We start from the raw sequence: 17,228 nt of genomic DNA, 5'->3' as shown, positions 1-17,228 counted from the left end.
ACTCCTTCCAAACAGCTACTGTGTGGCCGGCCTGGGGCCAGCTCTATTCAGGGAGCTGGCAGGACTTGCAGGGGGCGGGGAGGCTGGGCCCTGGGCTGGGACTGGACGGTCACTAGGGAACTGAGAAGCTTCACCAGGACCTGGGAGCAGAGCTGGGAGCAGAGCTGAATCCCAGAAACATTTATTGGAGCCCCCTATAGACCAGCCGGCGCCCTGCACTGGGTGTACAGAGACGAATTCCACGCAGCTCCGCTGGCCGCTGTCTGGAGCTTCCTGGGGGGGGAGAGCCCGCCCCTCGGAGTGGAGTTTCCGCCAGCTGAGGGCTGTAACAAGGACTGAGAACCGGGAGAGGGCGGCTCCCTCGGGCAGGGGAAAGGGAAAGTCAGGGAGGGCTTCAGGGAGGAGGTGAGTTAACACTGGGACTTGGAGAGAGGGGGGAAGGAGCGGAGGCCAGGATTATGAGGGGGCTAGAATGTCATACCTGGGAGTTTGGAGTTTAGCCTGGCCTGTAAGGACCCAGGGACTGATCTGGGCTGTTTCTGTAGGTAGAGGTAAGCCACACCAGGAATATAGGTCTCAGCCAAGGGGCCTGGCCACGGAATCGAATCGGAATCCAGTAGGCCCCTCTGGGGACAGGACCAGGCCTGACCACAGAAACAGGCAGGGCCTAGGCACTGGTATTAACCCCCAGGGAGCAGGGCAAAGAGGAGAGGCCCCCAGCCCTGGGAAGGACCTGCTCTGGAAGCCCTTTCTCGGTCATATCCCCACCCTGTTTGCCTGAGGCTATAACAAAAACAAAGAACACTCGATTGGCAGGAGATAAGCCCAGATAAGAGGCTGCCTTCCTCTGGAGGAGGGAGGCAGTCAGCCTGGGAAGCGCCAGGAAGCTGGGAGAGGCCTTGAAGAAATGCCAGCCTGGCCCTGCCTCAGAACCTAGCCGCACCGCGTCCGCATCCTCGCTGTGGGGTCTCTGCCACTCGCTGTCCGGCAGCAGGAGGGAGAAGCATGGAGCAGGTGCTCCCTTGCTGGCCGAAGACAGTCTGTCATAGAGGGTCCAGGCCCGCCCTGCCTCCAGGTCAGGACATCTTGACTTAGCTGTGGCCCCGCACACGTGACTTCTGCTCTGGGCCTCAGTTTCCTCATCTGTAAAACAGGCATAACATCTCCCTCATAGGGATGAGGGGGGATTCTGGTTCTCCCAGACCCTGTGAGCGTCTGTGACTGTCAGCTTCCCTTCTCACCCATTCCCCACCTATTGTATCACCAAGAGCCCGGGTCCCCTGATGTTGGGCAGGTTCTGAGTTGACCAGGTCCATCCCTGATTAGAGTCAACTGCCTGTGAGGGGCCCAGGGCAGCCTCAGCGGAAGATGTTGGGTTCTTGGGTCATATCAGGCGACAGGAAGGGGGGGCAGGGAAGGCTTCCTGAAGCAGAGGCCTGAGCCTCTGAAGGGAGAACAAGAAGAGCCCAGGAGGGAGAAAAGTAATGGAAGCAGGGTATGTGGCAAGAAGGATGAGCCATGGTTGGAGGGCATAAAGGCAGGAAAGCCTAGGGGAGGCCACAGGGACTCTGATGGCATGTCATTGGGAAGATCTGCAGGATGCAGGCAAGGAGGTCTCAAGGACCTCAACCCCACAGTGCCCACCAGCCCATTTTATAGATGAGAAAACCAAAGCCCCAGGAGGGTGGCGAGCCGGGTCCAGGGTCCCCCACGAACTGCTGCCCCCCCCAACCACACTGCACACAGGGTCCCTGAAATCCACTTTTATTCATATAAAAAAAATTTCCAAAGGATAGAGAAAGCATGTGACCCCCACCCTACTTCCCAGAGCTCAAAATCTCTGCCAGTGTTCCCTGGGGAAGTGAGGGAGAGAGCTCCCACTCTGGGGCAGGGGTCTCATGGGGGCAAAAGCCTTGTGGCCCACAGTGGCCCAGTGCCTTCCTCAGGACCAAAGACAGGAAGGAGGGCCTGGGGACTCCTGGCCCCAGGAAGGTGAAGGGAGGGAGTTAGTGTGGGGTGCTTGCCCCAGTTTAAAAAAATAAAATTTCTAAAGATAAAAAGTTAAAAAAAAAAAAAAAAAAAGCATTAGTGTCTTAGCTTCCTGCCCTCCCAGCACCCATCCTGTGGCCACCTCTTGCTCAGCCAGTTCAGAGCTTCGTATTCTCCTCTTGGCTCTCTGAGTCAGCGCCAGACAGGTGCCCGCTGCTCCCAGGTGCGTGACCGTTGCTGGCACAGGCCACCAGGTGCCTGTCCCCCAGCCCCTCCGGTGTCTCGCCCAGCAGGCTCTGGCGGATCTCCTGGGGCAGCCTTGCCCGATGTTCCTGACACTCCTGGGCCAGCTGGGCCAGCAGCTTAGGGAGGAGGAGGAGGAGGAGTAGGACAAGCGAGACTGTGCCACCCAGCACCCTGCCCACCTGTTGCCTGCCTCACCCATGGCCTCACCTTGGGCTCCTCTTCAGCCAGCTGCTGTAGGACCTGCTGCTGCCCAGCCACCAGGCGTTCCTGCCGCTGCTTCTGGGCCTCCTCCAGCTGCAGGGGGGGCAGGGGCGGGGTCGAGGACTGGGCTCAGCCAAGGGGGCGTAAGCAAGTCAGGCAGGTGTAGGCTCCCAGGGCTGTGGGGCCAGGGTTCTGAAATGACCCTTATGGCTAAAGGTCTAGAAGCCCCTCTAGGGGAACATAGCAAGAGGCCAGGCACCGAGGAGACAAGTTTCTAATGACTGAAGGAAGAGAGGGGTGGGCGAGGGCTAGGGTGGCATCTGAGCCTCACTCACCCGACGGATGGAGTTGACCGACTCAGTGATGTGCCGACGGTTAATCTCTGTCAGTTCCCTGCAGTGAGCAGAGGGGGCTCAGTACCTGCTCCCCCCTCCGCCCCACCCTGCGGCTCCTGGCCCCCCAGCAGCTCCTGGCCCCAGGGCCCTTACGCCTCCTTCTTATGTTTCTCCCTAGTCTTGGCCTCTGAGATACTGTTGTGGCGCTTCCTGTCTAAAATCTTCTGCAATTCCTTCTTCTCCCTGGAAGAGCCCGTAGGGGCGGAGAGAGGGTCAGTGGCAGATCTGGGGGCTCTCCTCTCCTCCCAGCACCAGGCAGTCACCTCTCATTTATCTCCTTCAGCTTCTTGAACTGAGTTGTGTGAGCATCCAGGACAACTTCCCTGAGCCGCTGCTGAGCCTGTGGACACAGGTGGCCAGCAGGTGACACAGGCTGATGCCCGGTCTGTCCCAGAGGCAGGCTCTCCCTTGCTGCCACATGTCCACCTCACCTGTCTCAGGTGCTCCAGCCTCCGCTCGGCCTCTGTGTCCACCTGAGCCTCCCGTAGCTCCAACAGACTCTGCACCTGTCTCTTCTGGAACTCCTGATACCGCTTTACCTCTTCTCCCTCTTCCTTCTCGTTCTCCCCGCCTCTGTAGGAAGAACCCCTCTGGGTGATCCTCAGGTCATCACATGGACCTGGGCCAGGAGGGCAATGATGGACAGGGCATATCCCAATAGGCAGTGGTAGATACCAGCTTGGCGGGGCGGGGGTAGGGGGCGATGCCAGGGGGTGGGCAGGGTCTTTTATGCCAACGAGGCCCATTAAGTCCATGCAAATGCTGGGAGCCTGCATGGGCAAGGTTCTCCGGAAATACACGCTCTCAGCGGGACTTTGAAAGAGGCCTGGCTCCCAGGAAGAGAGGATGGGATCCAGTGTGGGAAGACTCCTTGATCCTCCTCACACCAAACCTTGACTCTCTGGGGGTCAAGGAGCAGCTCCCTTGGCCATCCCGCCATGCTCCCAGTCCCCTGGTGGATCACCCCCTCACTGTGCACGAACCCTCATATTCACACCAGCGCACACTGCCCCACCTGCAGGCAGGTGTGACACTCACAGGACACCTGGCCGTTGCCGGCACCTGCTCTCCGCCCGGGCCTGAGCCAGGCCCTCAAGCAGCCGGCGGGTGAGGGCGACGGCCTTCCGCTGGTGCTTCTTATGTAGCTCCCGCAGCTCTCGTTCTTGCCGGTTCTGGAGCTTCACCAGCGCCTTATGGCCTCGGAGCTCCTCCAGCGGGATTGGGGCCACCTCTGTGAGCAATGGGGCAAAGGTGAGCGGGGCTGGGGCAGGCACAGGCCTGGGGGGGGGCTGCCCCACTCCCTGCAAAACAGCCCTGCCCCACACCTGAGAGGAGGCTGGCGATGAGGTCATCCCGCTGCCCTGGGGAGGAAAGCGGAGGCAGGACTGTGAGGGGCCCAGGGAGAGTAGAATATGGTGGCAATCCCCCCACCCTGCACCCCCATCACCCCCCAGACCTGGGCTGCCCCTTACCTGGGCTGCTGAGGGAGGGGCTGGTAGGGGCTGTGGCAGGGCCTGGGGGCCGGCGCGGGGGTGTGTCCAGGGGGCTAGGTGTAGGGTTTGGGGTCAGCTGGGACCCCGGCTGCTGAGACGGAGTCTCCTGGCATGTCTCTGGGCTGGCCTGAGCCTGAGAAAGCAGAAGGCTCTTTCAAAAATGCTGTTCTAACCTCCCGGGACTCCCCAGTGCCCCTGGTTGGCTTCCCTTGGCCCGTTTGGCCTGGGCTCCTCGTCTATGATATTGGGCTGTTGGAACAACTTCAAGAGAAATAAGAGGACTAAAATAAGCATTTCTAAACTCCTTTTCCATGTGGGGTGTGGGAAAGGTAATAGGAGACTGTGTCTCTAGGATGCAACGCCCCGTTGCATGTGCTCAGGAACTTCTAGATTGTTCAGGAAAGCCTTGGCCCCACCCCAAATTTCCTCCCCTCTCGGAGTCCCCTCCGCCCTTGCCCACAGCTGCTCATCTTCCTTGTTGCTTGGCTCCTGATTAAATCATCGAAGGAAGTGACCGCAGAGTGGGCACCAGCCTCTCCTGCTAACAGCTCCATGCAGCCTCTCTCTCTCTGCCTGTCACAGGCCCCATGGGACCAGGTCTGGATGTGCAGGCAAGCCTCTGCTCCTGACCCCTCCCCACAGAAGCCACTACCCATCTCATGGCTCCCAGGACCCCATGTTTTAAAAGCTTCTTTGGCTTCTAACTGCTCTGGTGAGGCAGCCGAACCCTGCGTTTCAGCTTTGACCCTGACCCTGTTGCAGCTGGGGAAGTGCCAGCCTCGGTCTGTCCCAAAAGGCTCTCACATGCAGAACGGGTAGTTTCCACCTCCTTAAAATGTGGACAGTAACCCAAGGCTGCTGAGCCCACTGAGTCAGAATCAGAGAGGCCAGAAGCCCCACACCAGCGGAAGGGCCGGTGCTGGAGGCAGAGCTCAGGGCTGGAGGCCCTCCGGTAGAGAGCCTCGGTGTTCCCACCTCTACACTGGGGTGGCAGGACCAGACTCAGGTGGTGCAGGGGATTATGTGAGTTAAGTGGGTGAAAAGAGCCAGGCGGAGACCTGGCATTCAGAATTCACTTGGCTTTATTATCTAGTCTGGATGACAGAAGCCAGAAAGAGGAACCAACCCCTAGGTAGAGGGTGTGAGTAAATGCATCAAGTCGGCATCTATAGTAAGGCAGTGAACAGCCCTCCTCGGTGAGAGGAGCCAGACCACCAGCCAGGCCTGGAATGGGACAGTGCAGGGGCAAGGAGAAAGCTGCAGGGTGCTCCACCAGGCCCCGGCCCAGAGATCAGCCCTCACTGCCCTCCACCAACTTGCCCACCACACCACACCCCTTCCCGGAAGTCCCTAGGGTCCAGGTCAGCCTGAGCCTGTTGCCTCCCCATTCCTGACCTGCCCTGGCTCACCTCACTCTCCCCAATGAGGGCGGCCAACTGCTTGGCCCTCTGGTCCATCAGGCTGACATGCTTGATGGGGTTGATCAGGGCCTCTGCGTAGTCTAGATGGGGGCAGAAGGCAAGGGTTTCAGAGACACAACCCCCAAGGCCATACCTTCCCCATTGTTCTGGTTTCATGGCGAGACCACAGAACCTGCCCTCTGGTCTGTTTACCACCCTCCATCGGGGCCATCTGGCTGAACCACTGCCAGACCCTGTTTGCACCCCTGTCCCCTACCCCGCCTGGCCTGCGTCCCCCTGCTCCCCCAGCTCACCCTGGTGGTCATCAGGAATATAGTCGGAGGCTTCAGTGTAGATGAGCAGGGCTGGCAGGCAAAGTGGCTGGTTGGCCTCGTTCCGCAGACAGATGTAGTGGTACCCTGTGAGGACCAGAGAGCAAGGTGGCTGAGCCCGGCTAGGTCCTCCCACACACTGCCCCTGTGCTTGCCAGAGCCCAGACGGCCTCACCTGAGCGGATGGCAGAGACGGGCAGAATCCGATGCCCCACAAACTTGCCGCCTTCCTCAAAGGCCGCGATGCGCAGCGAAGCCAGCGTGGGTAGCACCACCTGAGGGCCCAGACTGGTGCTGAGCTACGCAGCTGACCCACAACCACTGTGTCCACCGAGCCACAACTGACCACAGCTGCTAAGGCCAACACTCCAGTGGACCCTCAGACAAGGTGACCTCATGACTGCCCATCAGTCAATATTGCTGCTGAGCCGGTGGCAGACCCACACCTCCACGGCCTGGCCAAATGGATGGTGAGCAGCGGAGAAAACAGGCACACCCCTGCAGGCACCACTATGCTGGGACAGGCCTGGTCACTGCCAAGTTAGAAACTGTACTGTGAGCCAGGGTCTGCGCCTGAGGCCACAGCCACCCCAGCGGGGTCCAGTCCTTTGGGGAGGCAGGGAAGAGCTGGTGGGTGCTTTCGGCTGTGATCCCAGTCAAGTCCTTCCTGCCTGGAAGGCAGGGCGGGCTGCACCCCCCTCCTCACTGGGGGGCTGCAGGCCCTCCTGCTGTCTCACTCTCTCATTCTCTTCTGCAAGCCTGCAGAGGGCAAGGAGCCTGAGCCTGACCCTGGCACATGCAGGGCCTACATGGGCTTGACAGACCCAGGCTTGAGGTCCCCCGGCCCCCCTGCCTTCCAACCCGCGAGCACTACCATTGCGCCTGCTTCCTCCTCCCCCGACCGAGAGAGCCTGGCAGGGCAGGTGCAGGCGCCAAGCTCACCTTGGGGAAGTCAAAAGGTTCCTCATCCCACACAGGGTTGAATGAGTTCCCTTGAGAGGTCCGAGTACGGTACTTGCGCCGCGTGTCAACGGGGAGGCCAAACATGTCCACCTCCACATAGATGCCCACCTTCCTGTCGGACAGGAACTGCCCCGAGATCACCTGGTGGGGGCGGGCAGGGCAGGAGCAGGAGGGTAAGGTGACTGCCACGTGTCCCACTCCTAGGACAGCCTGCCAGAGCCCCCCGTGGCCCTACCTTGACCCGCAAGGCATTGGCCACAATGCCATCCACAATGACTTCGGTGAAAGGATCGAAGGACTTGTCTGGCCGCCGCATAAACTCAGGTTTGAGCAGATAGCCACTGCGCCCATTGTACTCGAACACGCCTGCGTTGAGCTGCATTGCCACATCTGTGGGGGGGCGGGGGGATACCGGGAAGGCAAAGGGCCAGAAAAGCCAATAAGGTGAGGAGTCAGAAGGATGGTTCAGTGCAGAGGGAAGACCAGGGAGCATTGGGTCAGATCAGATGGGCTCAGCAGTCCAGACTCGGGAAAGATCAGACAGGGAAAAGGTCTGGGGTCAGCCAAGGCCAGGAGTGGAGGTTTGCCAAAGTCCTGGTTGGGTGGAGATCTGGGATTAGATACAGAGGTCCCTTTGGACAACGTTAGCAGGATCACAGAGCAGAGGAGTCAGGGAGGCTGGAGGAGTCCAGGGAGTTGAGGCAGGCCAGTGCTCTCACCCAGGGTCTGGAAGTTGAGTGCAACAAGCTGGCAGCCCACGTTCCAAAAGAGCTGGGGCATGTAGTTGGATGAGTCCACGCGGGTACCCTTAGGGTAGATGCGGCTGAGCTGCTGTTTATTGTATCTGAGGTTGGCAGTCAGGGGCCATGCCATTTACTGGTCCCCGCCCCCCGGGTAGCACTCCAGGCCCATCCTCAGTTCCTGTCAACCCACTTCCCGGCCTTTGCTCAAGATGCCCTTCTGGCCCCCGCCTCTTGGCCGGGGCCCTGTGCGGTTTCCTAGGCTAACCCCAAGCCCAGACCAGAGTGCTGGAGCGTCAGGACCCTGTACAGGTGGCATAAGTGGGCTCAGAACATCTGAGCCGGTCTCTGAGCACCCCCACCCTGGTCTGCCAGCCCTGGCAATGTGGAAAGATACTCCACAAACTCCATGGGGCTCTTGGTCAGTTGCTCCATGGCCTTGGTTTCGACGAAGGATGACATCTCAAAGCATTTGTTCCTTTCTGCAGGGTGAGGAACAGGAAGGAGTCAGGTCTGGAAAAGCTGGGCTGGCTCCTATTCCCACCATCTCCTTCCCCACTCACTTCGAGCAGCCTCAAAGGACTTGAACTTGACAGGCTCAATGTAGTTGACGAGTGTTGACATTTCCTCAGTGGCATTGACCTCACTGCTGGCAGTGCCCTGTGGCCCCCAAACAAAGGGTCAGCGGGGCCATGAAAGTAACATCCGCCAAACATCAGCTGGAAGTTCCCTCACTTGCCCCCCAACTCAGGAAGGAGGTGCTGACCCTCTGCCTACCTCTGCAATCACACTGCCCAGTGGCCCACAGTCCTGGCCCCATCTGCCCCAAGGACTTCCCTCTGGGGCCTTGCCCTGGACCCCACCTTCCTCTTTTGCCTCCTGCCTCCCTGATCCCTGGAAGCTAGAACTCCTCACCCAACCCCAGGGACTCAACTATTCCCAGGCAGATGAGCCATTATCTCCAAATACTACGTTGCCATCTCCTCTCCGGGGGCCCACCAGGAGCCTCGAACTCCACACCTGCCATGCTGAGCTTGGCCACCCCTGCCCACGCCCTTCCTCACGCTGGGCCCTCCTAAATTTGACCTCACATTTCTGTCACCTCCACTCCTCAGAACTCAACACTCCTTTGCCTGATACTGCCCCTTCAGGTACCTTCCAGTCCTGCCACAGGGCCTTTGCACATGGGGTCCCTCTTGCTCAGGTCCAATCGCCCAACCTCCCTGCCCAGGTCGGTCTCCCCCTCTTCCCTCCAATTCCACATCCTAATTCACCCCTCCCCAGTCCAGTCACAAGCGTAAGTTCACTTGCTCCCATGCCTGTTTACCTAAGACCCCTTCTCCCCCCCGTGTGTGTACACACACCCTACAGACTCCAGAAGAGCAGGGATAACACTGAATGTGACGAGACCCAGCACACAGCACTGTGCCTGGCACTCAGTATGTGCTCAGCAAATGCTGGGGTAATGAGTACGTGCTCCCTCTGCCTCTTCCCGCCTTTGGGGCTAACCTCATCTGAGGTTGGCTTTTTAGGATCTGCCTGTTCCTCCTCTTCCTCCTCTTCTTCCTCATCCTCACGGTCAGCAGATCCAAGAGTGTTGGGGCCCCGTGGGAGCCCATCCTCGCCTAGAGACTTCTGAGGCTCCAGGCTAGGCTTCTCCAGGCCCACCTCTTCCCCATTGCTCAGGCCTGGGCAGCTCTCAGAGCTGGGGGACCCTGCAGAGGAGAGCGCCACAGGGGGTCAGGACAAACACAAACACTCAGGGAGTCAGGAGGGATCGTGGCCAGTGTGCACAGAGGCGACTCGGCGCGGGAGGTCAAGGAGTAATCTCAGGACAGTGTGGCTGGGGGAGAGAACAGAGGTCAGGAGTTGGATGGGATTAAAGCCAGGAGTATGGGGGTCATGGCTCAAGGGTCAGGGCCCAGAGTTCTAGCCATTAGAGAGGTAGGCAGGGTGGCTCAGAAGGGCGAGAAGCCAGGGCCTGGGGTACAATGGCCTTGGCAGTGGGAGGTAAAAGATGACACGGGGTTCCAAGTTAGGCATCCATCAGAGCCACAGCCAATGAGGAGGCTTCATGAAGTGAGAGGTCAGGGGTCAGATGTATGGGGGACTTCAATGAAGTGAGAGGTCAGAGAGTTAACTAAAATTATAACCCAATGGGTAGATAGACTCAGTGGAGGTCACAGGACAAGGGTCCGAGGTCTGAGGGTCACAACCAAAGCATGAGGATGTATGTGGTTCACTGAGGTCAGAGGTTAGAATTCAGTTATAATCTGGTGGAGAGGGCTTTGTGAGGGGTGGGAGGCTGAGGTCGAGGGATCAGGAATTGGAGAGAACCAAATCCAGTTGGGGGGTAGTTCAGTGAGGTCAGTGCCAGGGTCAGGGGTCAGAGGTCCCATCCTCAGCTGAGGGGCTTGGTGAGGAGGGAGCGTCAGGTTGGGAGCAGAAGGAGGGTCACCAGGGAGGTAGGGCCCTGTGAGGGGAGAGTTCAGGGTCAGGATCAGGGCTGAAGGCTGGGCAGGGAGGGGCCATACCAAGCTGAGGTGAGGAGGGGTCAGTGGCGGCAGAGCTCTCGCTCAGGGCCGAGTTGCTCTGCTCCAGCGGCCGCTTGCGCACAGAGCTGTTGGGGACACCAGTGCTGGGCTGGTGTCGCTTCTTGTTCTTCACCAGGATGCGGCCCATCAGGTCCTGGGGGCTGGGCAGGGGGACACCTGGGGCCAGCTGTGGGCACGGACAGGTGAGCACCTGCTGGGTGCCCTCACCACCGCCCCCATGCCCTGCCACAGCTCCAAGCCCTCATACCGGGTACTTGTCCAGTGGGTCGATGAGCAGCGCGTCCCCAAAGATGGAACGGCAGTACTCGGCCATCTTGGCCTGCTGCTTCGCTCTGTGGGGCCAAGATCAAAGGTCAGAGGTCCCTGGGGGTGAAGCCAATGTCCCCAGGGTAGATCAAAGGCCTTCAGGGTCAGAGGTCACAGGAACGGTCCAACACTTCCCTTTGGCCCAATCGCACAGGTTCAGGGGCCCACTCACGAGTCCACGTGATTCTCGAAGGAGAGGATGACTGGATAGGGTGAGGTCTTGAAGGCGGTTTCTGCAATGGCCTCGAGCACATCTCTCAGCGGCACCTCAGTGGTCATGGTGAAGCCGTGGGTGATGAAGGGCTCCTCCTCCGGCGGCCGCCCTTTCCACACATCCAGCTCCACACAGCGGCAGCCCCACAGCAGCGCCTGCCGGTACATCTCCACCGACGAGGTCCCAGCCAGCTGCCCCGCTAGCGGCGAGGCTCTGTCACCACAGCTGCCTGGCCAGCCCGGCTCCTCACCCTCCTCCCCAGGCCTGTGTCCAACCAGCCATGCTGGAGATGCACAGGCCCCCGTGGCAGCCCAGCCCGGCCCTGGCATGCTGCCAGGCCAGCGCTTGATTGCTCCTTAATTCACTGTGGAACCAGCACTGTCTCTCCTGAGATCCCCCAGGGCAGGGCCCATGTCCTGCCCCCCAGCCCCTGGCCCCCGTCCAAACTGGGCAGAGTCAGCATCCAGCAGTGCTGGCTGACTGGTTCCTCCTCCAGGACTCACCCTCTGACAGATAAACACCTGCCCCTCCTGCCCCCCCAGCTATAGCCTCCATCACCTCTGGCCCAGGGATGGCGGGCCCCTGCCTGCCTCCCATCCAATCTCGGCAGAGCTCCTGGCTGTCATTCTTCCCAAAACTGACCATGTCTCACCACCCCCCTGATTAACACCCTCCAAAAAGTCTTTCCCATCCACTTAGGATAAATCCAAATCCCTTCAGCACCCTGGTCTAGCCCTGCCTCCTTCTCTCACTCCCTCTCTCACCTCTACCTGCCCCAGCACCCACCCTGCCTCCGGCCTCCTTCCAGCTGAAGACCACCAAGGAGTCTTGTGTTCCTTCATCATAGGCCAGCCAGCGAAGGCCTCAGCCCTTCCCCAGGGAAGCCTTCCAGACCACCCAGGATATGCGCCCATGCAGAGAAGCCCTGCTCCGCTGCCAACCCCGTCGGTGCGGGATGCCTGTTCCCCACCTGCATCCCTCTCACTGGCCACCCCAAAAGGAGGGAGGCCATGGAAAGGGTGGAGGACAGAGGTCACAGAGGCCACTGCCCCAGCTGCCCAAGGATGGCTCACTCACCTGTGAGATAGGTGTTGTGTGAGGAGTTGATGAAATAGGCACTGAGTGGCTGGGTCATGTCAGCGCTCAGATCCAGGGCCTCCAGGGGCAGGATCCCATTCTCTTCACCTCCCAGGTAGCGGCTGAAGCCCTCCATGGACATCTGATCTGGGGGACGGGTGAGGTCAGCAGGCTCAGCTAGGGCTCCTGCTGCCACTCCCGCAGCTCCAACTGGCTCCATCCACACTGGCTCACCTCGCTCCAGGAACTGCTGGTTGGGCTCATACTTCTCAATGAGCAGCCGAGCCTGGGAGGGCCGCAGGGGTGGGTACAGCACTTCGTTGAGCCTCGGGTCCCGTTGCTTCTGGTTGATGAAGTCCATGAGCTGCTCCAGCGTCAGGTATGGCTTGCCCTTAGCACCTCTAGAAGGGGTATGAAGCTGAGCGAGGCTGCAGCCTCAACAGCCCTTGCTTACCCTGGCAGCGGGAGTCAGAAGGTCTGGGCCAGGCTCTAGCACCTGCTGATTGGGACTTGAGCGAATGGCTGCCCACTCTGGGCCTGTTTTCCCATCCTCTCTCCTAACCACTCTCCTAAGGTGCTGGCATTGCTATTAACAAGGGCTTTGGAAGCCACCAAGTGTTTGGCCTGCTATGCCTGCTTCCAGACCCTAGACCCAACCTCAGCTCCAGGGGTCACTTGCTATATGAGCTTAGGCAAGTCTCACAGTCCATTGAAGCTGCTCGGTCCCCCACCCATGCATAGGCTGATGAAAGTAACCCCGGCAAAGGCCCAGCACAGAGCAGTTCCCAGCATAGACCCAACCCCAACCCCAGCCCCAGCACACTGGGACCCTCAATAGTTCTGCTTCCCCTCACTGTGCTAGAAGGAATGCCAGTAGAGGCCAGAGAGCACCAGGCGCTCGGAGGTGGGCCCAGCCCCACTCACATCTCTAGCAGGATCTTGTCAATGTCCGGCCGCAGACACAACTTATTCAGGAACCGCTCAAAGATTTCCAAGGAAAACTCATCGGGCCGGATGGATTCACTCTGGGGGTCAGACATGTCGGGTGAGAACCCAGGGGCAGCCAGCCCCAAAAGACCAGATACCCTATGTTGCCCCTGCCTCCTCACCCGGTTGAAATTGAGGCCACAGGATTCTAGTGCGGTCTCCACTCGCTTTTTATCTGCTGAAAACATCTTCAGGATACTGAGCAAGTGAGAGGGGTCAGAGTCATGGGGGTGAAGGTCACCAAGGTGGGAGCAGAAGAAGGTGCTGAAGGAAAGAATACTCACTTCTTAACCGGGATCCGTCCATCCTGGTTCACCTGCAGCTTCAGCTTGGTGTATCTGGGGAGGCAGGCAGAAGGGTCACATGCTGGGCATGGCCACCTGAACCCCCAATACCCCGTAGGCAGGCCGAGGACTCACGCTTTCCGCAGGAAGGTATTCCTGGAGGCGTTCTGAGCCAGGATGTTCATAGCCAGCTTGAACAGCTCCTCGGCCCAGACCTGAGGGGTCACGAGACTGGGTGAGGGTGGGGGTGGGGGGTGAATGGGGAACAGAGAGGTTGGCCCAGCCCCAGCCCCAGCCCACACTCAGAATCGGGTATGATCCACAGTGAGTGCTTAAATTCTGCTTTGTCAGAGGATGGTTAGAAATAGGGGCAGAGAACAGCCTGGTGCACAACAGACGCTAAGTGATGGCTGACTCGGCAAGTGAGGTGGTGGCTCCCTAGGCCCAACCCTTGGGCCCTAGCTCACCTTGGCTGTGTCATCCTGCACAGCCATGAAGTTCAAGAATGTTGTATTCACCGGGTCTGGCCCGGCCACCACCGTCATCAACTTCTCCTCTAGTCGGGTATCAGGGCCCCCAAAGCCCAGCACCTCCCGGATCTTGGGGTCCTGAGTAGTTGAAAGCCAAGGGTAAAGAGAGGTGTCTCCATCCCTCAAGCCCTCACAGCCATCCTCAGCTCAGGCCCCATTGCTCACCTTTGGCAGGCGGGAGTAACGACCTGTTCGCGTGTCCCTGATGGAACTAATGTCCAGTGTGTCCACCTCCTGGGGAAACCAGACACCAGGGTAGGTCTGAGAGGCTATGAGGCAAGAGCCAGGCAAGGCCCCCAAGATCTCCACCCAGGGTCCCCCCACCTCCTGTAGCCCCAGCCTCAGCCCCCACCCTTAGCACTTCCTGTCCAGGGAGTCATGGGAGAGGTCAGCCAGCAGCTGGGCCCCACCCTCCTGGGCGGGTAGGAGGGGTTTGGGGGTCTGGGCCAGGGCCCCTAGACTTGAGCAAGCTGTACCAGTGCCCACCCTCACCATGTTGGGTCCAGTCCAGTATAGAAAGAAGCCATTGGAATCCACACGCAGGGTTACCAGGTTCCGACTGGAGGTCTCCTGGGGACGGGACGGGAAGGCAGGGATGAGTGAGGCCTGTAGCCTAGGCTTGGGCCCTGGACTCCCCTCAGGCCCTCCACCCCAGTGTTTCTGCTAGTGAATGAAGATGAAGCCTCATCCAGCCCACAGGTCCCTTATGGAAGGTTCCCTACAGTCCTTGGGATAAAGCTCACGCAACTGTCCCTGGAGTGACATCTGGGATCCCAGGGCCCCTCCCAGTCTCACCTGTCTGACCCTAGGGCTCCATCACTCGGACCACTATCTTTCCCCTCCTCTAGCTTTTACATTGTTGTTCCTTTGCTGGGATAGCCTTTCTCTCCTTCCTTCTCAAACCCATGAAATCTGACCCACCTCCTTGGGGAGGCCTCCCCAGCCCCCAGTCCTGGGTTCAATTTCCTCAGAGGGTTTGGCAGCTCCCTGGTGGTCAGAGCACTCTGAAGCCCCCTCGAGAATATTTACAGGATGAAAGCAGAGGGTTCAGAAGTCTGACTTCTACAGCTTTTGGGTTCCTCAGAGCAGCCCTTACGCCTGTCTCAAAGCCCATGACCCCCAACCCTGCACCCCACTGGAGCTTCAGTCCTGCAGCTCACGTCTTACACAATACAGACTGAATCTCCCCAGAAGGGGACTCTCTCTGCCCTTGGGCCTGGATGGTGAATTCTGTCTTCCCTCAAACAGCCCTATGGCTGGCAGGAGGGCAGGGAAGGGTAGGCCACCCCCATTTTGAGGCGGATTCTGGTCGCTGGCAGGCTCCCAGGGCCACCCGTGTGACTCAGGACCAGCGGATGGGGGGGCAGAGTGGGGCGGTCCTCAGGGCCAAGTGGCCCTCTAGGAGCTAACGATCTCACGATGAAGTAGGTGCTACTATTGTTCCCATTTAACAGATGAGGAGCCTGAGCTCAGGCAGGTTAGGTGGCTGGCTTAAGGTCAAGATGAGGCGCTAGGATTTGCTCGCAGGCGGTATGGCTCCAGAGTCCGGAAGCCTGGGAAGGAAGGCAGCGGGACCCCGGCGAGGTTCCCAGTTCCTGGCCTTAGCTGCAACCCCACTGTGGGGACTGGGATTAGTCTCCACTCTCCAGACTCAGTTTCCTTTTCTGGAGAATTGGGGTTTGCACCAGCCCCACCCATCTCTTTTTTTACAAAGGCCAGGAGGCCTTGGAACTTTGGGGGTGCCTGCGCCTTCTGGCCTCATGGTGCCGACACCCATCCTCAGCCCCTCTGGAATTCCCAGTCCTGCCCCGCAGCTTGGCTCGAGAGGGGGGAGTTCTATGGGTACTGACCCCAGGACCCTCCCCTGCCCCTCCCTGGGTATCTGGCCTTCAAAACCAGCCCAGGCCCCCTGCTCTTCAGCCCTAAGTCTCAGTCAGCAACCCCCACCCCACCCCCAGGGCCCTCTCCCAGTTTCCACTTCCTTATTTGGGTTTATCACTCTGGAAAGAAAAGGAGAAACTTTTCCCTGCACGCAGGCCTGGGGAGAAGGGTCTCCCCGGTCTCTGGAGCTCCCAGGCACCCCTCTAAGGCACACCTGCTGCCTCAGGCCACGCCCCCAGCCCCTCCCCCCGGCTCCCACGCCTACCCGCCCCACCCAGCCGGAAAGGAACCCAGAGTCTTCCAGGCCTCCGGCCTGACTGGGAAGGAGCAGCGGGGAACCTCAGGCAGGCCGGGTGGAGGCCCTCCTGGGGAAGGAGGGGCCCAGGGGGCAGAGGAGGGGACTGTGTAAAGACGAGGGTGGGGTGCGGGACGGGACGGGGAGCCGCAGGTGGAGGCCGCGGCATCTGGGAAGCCCCAGGGGCAGGGCAGGTAGAAAGGGGGGGCAAGGATTTATTGGGGTTCAAAGTCCCTGATGCTAAGAAATGGAGAACAAAGTTCTCCAGGGGTGGAGGAACTTGTGGGGGCCAAGACTCCTCCACTAGGGGGTCACTTGGTGCTCCCTCCCGAACAGAGAGCTGGGATGGGCTCCTGAAGCAGGGCAAAGGGGTGCAGCAAGAAGAGGGTGAAGAAGTGATGAATGGAGCACAATGTTCGGGCTAGGGCACGAGGAAGAACCGGGGAGCGCTGAGCCCGGCTGGGGTCCAGGATCCCTCAGGCACAGTCCAGTGCCAGGCAGCGGTCTGGGGACCAGGCCAGGGTTGGGGGGAACCAGAACTAGACCGTCAGGCAGGGAGGGGTGGGAAGGACGTGTGAAAAGGGGGTGGGGGGCCGGGATCCACCGGGGTTCGAAGTCTCCGGGCCACAGAGCAGAAAGCCCAGTTTTCCAGAGCTGAAAGGACGGGCGTGGGGGACAAAGTCTTCATCACGGGCACGCTGGGGACTCAAGTTTCCGGAGCACAGCCGGGGTGGCTTCGGGGCGGGGGGGCGCCGTGGCCGGGCCTGGCTCGGTGAGGGTCCCCGGCGTCTGAGCTCGAGCGAGGGAGTCCCAGGAACTGGGTGGAAGCGGGGGCTCCCCGCGCTTACCTCGTCCCATTTGATGAACTTGCTCCCGCGCCGCAGGGTCTCCACCACGGTGGGCGGCTCCAGCTGCAGCGCGTGGACGCCGGGCCTGGCGCCCGCCATGGCCGGCCGGGGGCGAGTCGGGGACCCTCGGAGCCCCGACGAGGACCGACGGCGCCGCCGCTCCCTCCGCGCGCTCCCGCGCGGCCCGCTCCGGCCCCGCGGCGTCAGCGCCCGCCCAGTCTGTCCGGGACGCACCGGAGAAGCGGCGGGGCCCGGGCGGGGCGGGGCGGGGGCGGGGCAGCTGCGGCCCCGCCCCTCCCACCCGCGTCGGCCCGCCCGCCCCGCGGCGGCGGCTCCCCCTGGCGGCCGGGGCGGCGACTGCAGCCAGAAAGGGGAGGGGGCGGGCAGAGCCTCTCCGGACTCGCCTGGGGATGGAGGCGAGAGCTTAGGGCCAGGGTGCTTGTTAGGGGTGCAGCCAGAGGGACTGGCGTAGCGGGCGCTGCTGAAGACTGG

The 17,228-nt window shown here is 60.4% G+C and overlaps 1 protein-coding gene across 1 annotated transcript; it reads right to left on the bottom strand.

The window, feature by feature from the left end:
* Positions 1 to 1,748: 1,748 nt before the first annotated feature.
* PLCB3 (phospholipase C beta 3) lies at positions 1,749 to 16,911 on the bottom strand. The gene is made up of 31 exons (XM_072789669.1): positions 16,737 to 16,911; positions 14,205 to 14,282; positions 13,878 to 13,946; positions 13,650 to 13,790; positions 13,318 to 13,397; positions 13,183 to 13,236; positions 13,021 to 13,096; positions 12,836 to 12,936; positions 12,146 to 12,312; positions 11,912 to 12,058; positions 10,793 to 11,033; positions 10,562 to 10,646; positions 10,294 to 10,480; positions 9,269 to 9,474; positions 8,323 to 8,419; positions 8,157 to 8,241; positions 7,739 to 7,863; positions 7,255 to 7,409; positions 6,999 to 7,160; positions 6,232 to 6,331; positions 6,039 to 6,143; positions 5,734 to 5,825; positions 4,304 to 4,457; positions 4,157 to 4,192; positions 3,870 to 4,062; positions 3,263 to 3,404; positions 3,095 to 3,171; positions 2,925 to 3,014; positions 2,772 to 2,829; positions 2,443 to 2,529; positions 1,749 to 2,351 (listed from the first exon to the last, which is right to left on the bottom strand). The coding sequence occupies exons 1-31, from the start codon at positions 16,833 to 16,835 to the stop codon at positions 2,148 to 2,150; spliced, it is 3,693 nt and encodes a 1,230-aa protein (XP_072645770.1). The 5' UTR covers positions 16,836 to 16,911; the 3' UTR covers positions 1,749 to 2,147.
* Positions 16,912 to 17,228: the final 317 nt, after the last annotated feature.

Source organism: Canis lupus, chromosome 21 (assembly GCF_048164855.1).
Source record: "Canis lupus baileyi chromosome 21, mCanLup2.hap1, whole genome shotgun sequence".
In the NCBI taxonomy this organism is placed as follows: domain Eukaryota; kingdom Metazoa; phylum Chordata; class Mammalia; order Carnivora; family Canidae; genus Canis; species Canis lupus.
This window is presented reverse-complemented; position numbering and strand designations above follow the sequence as displayed.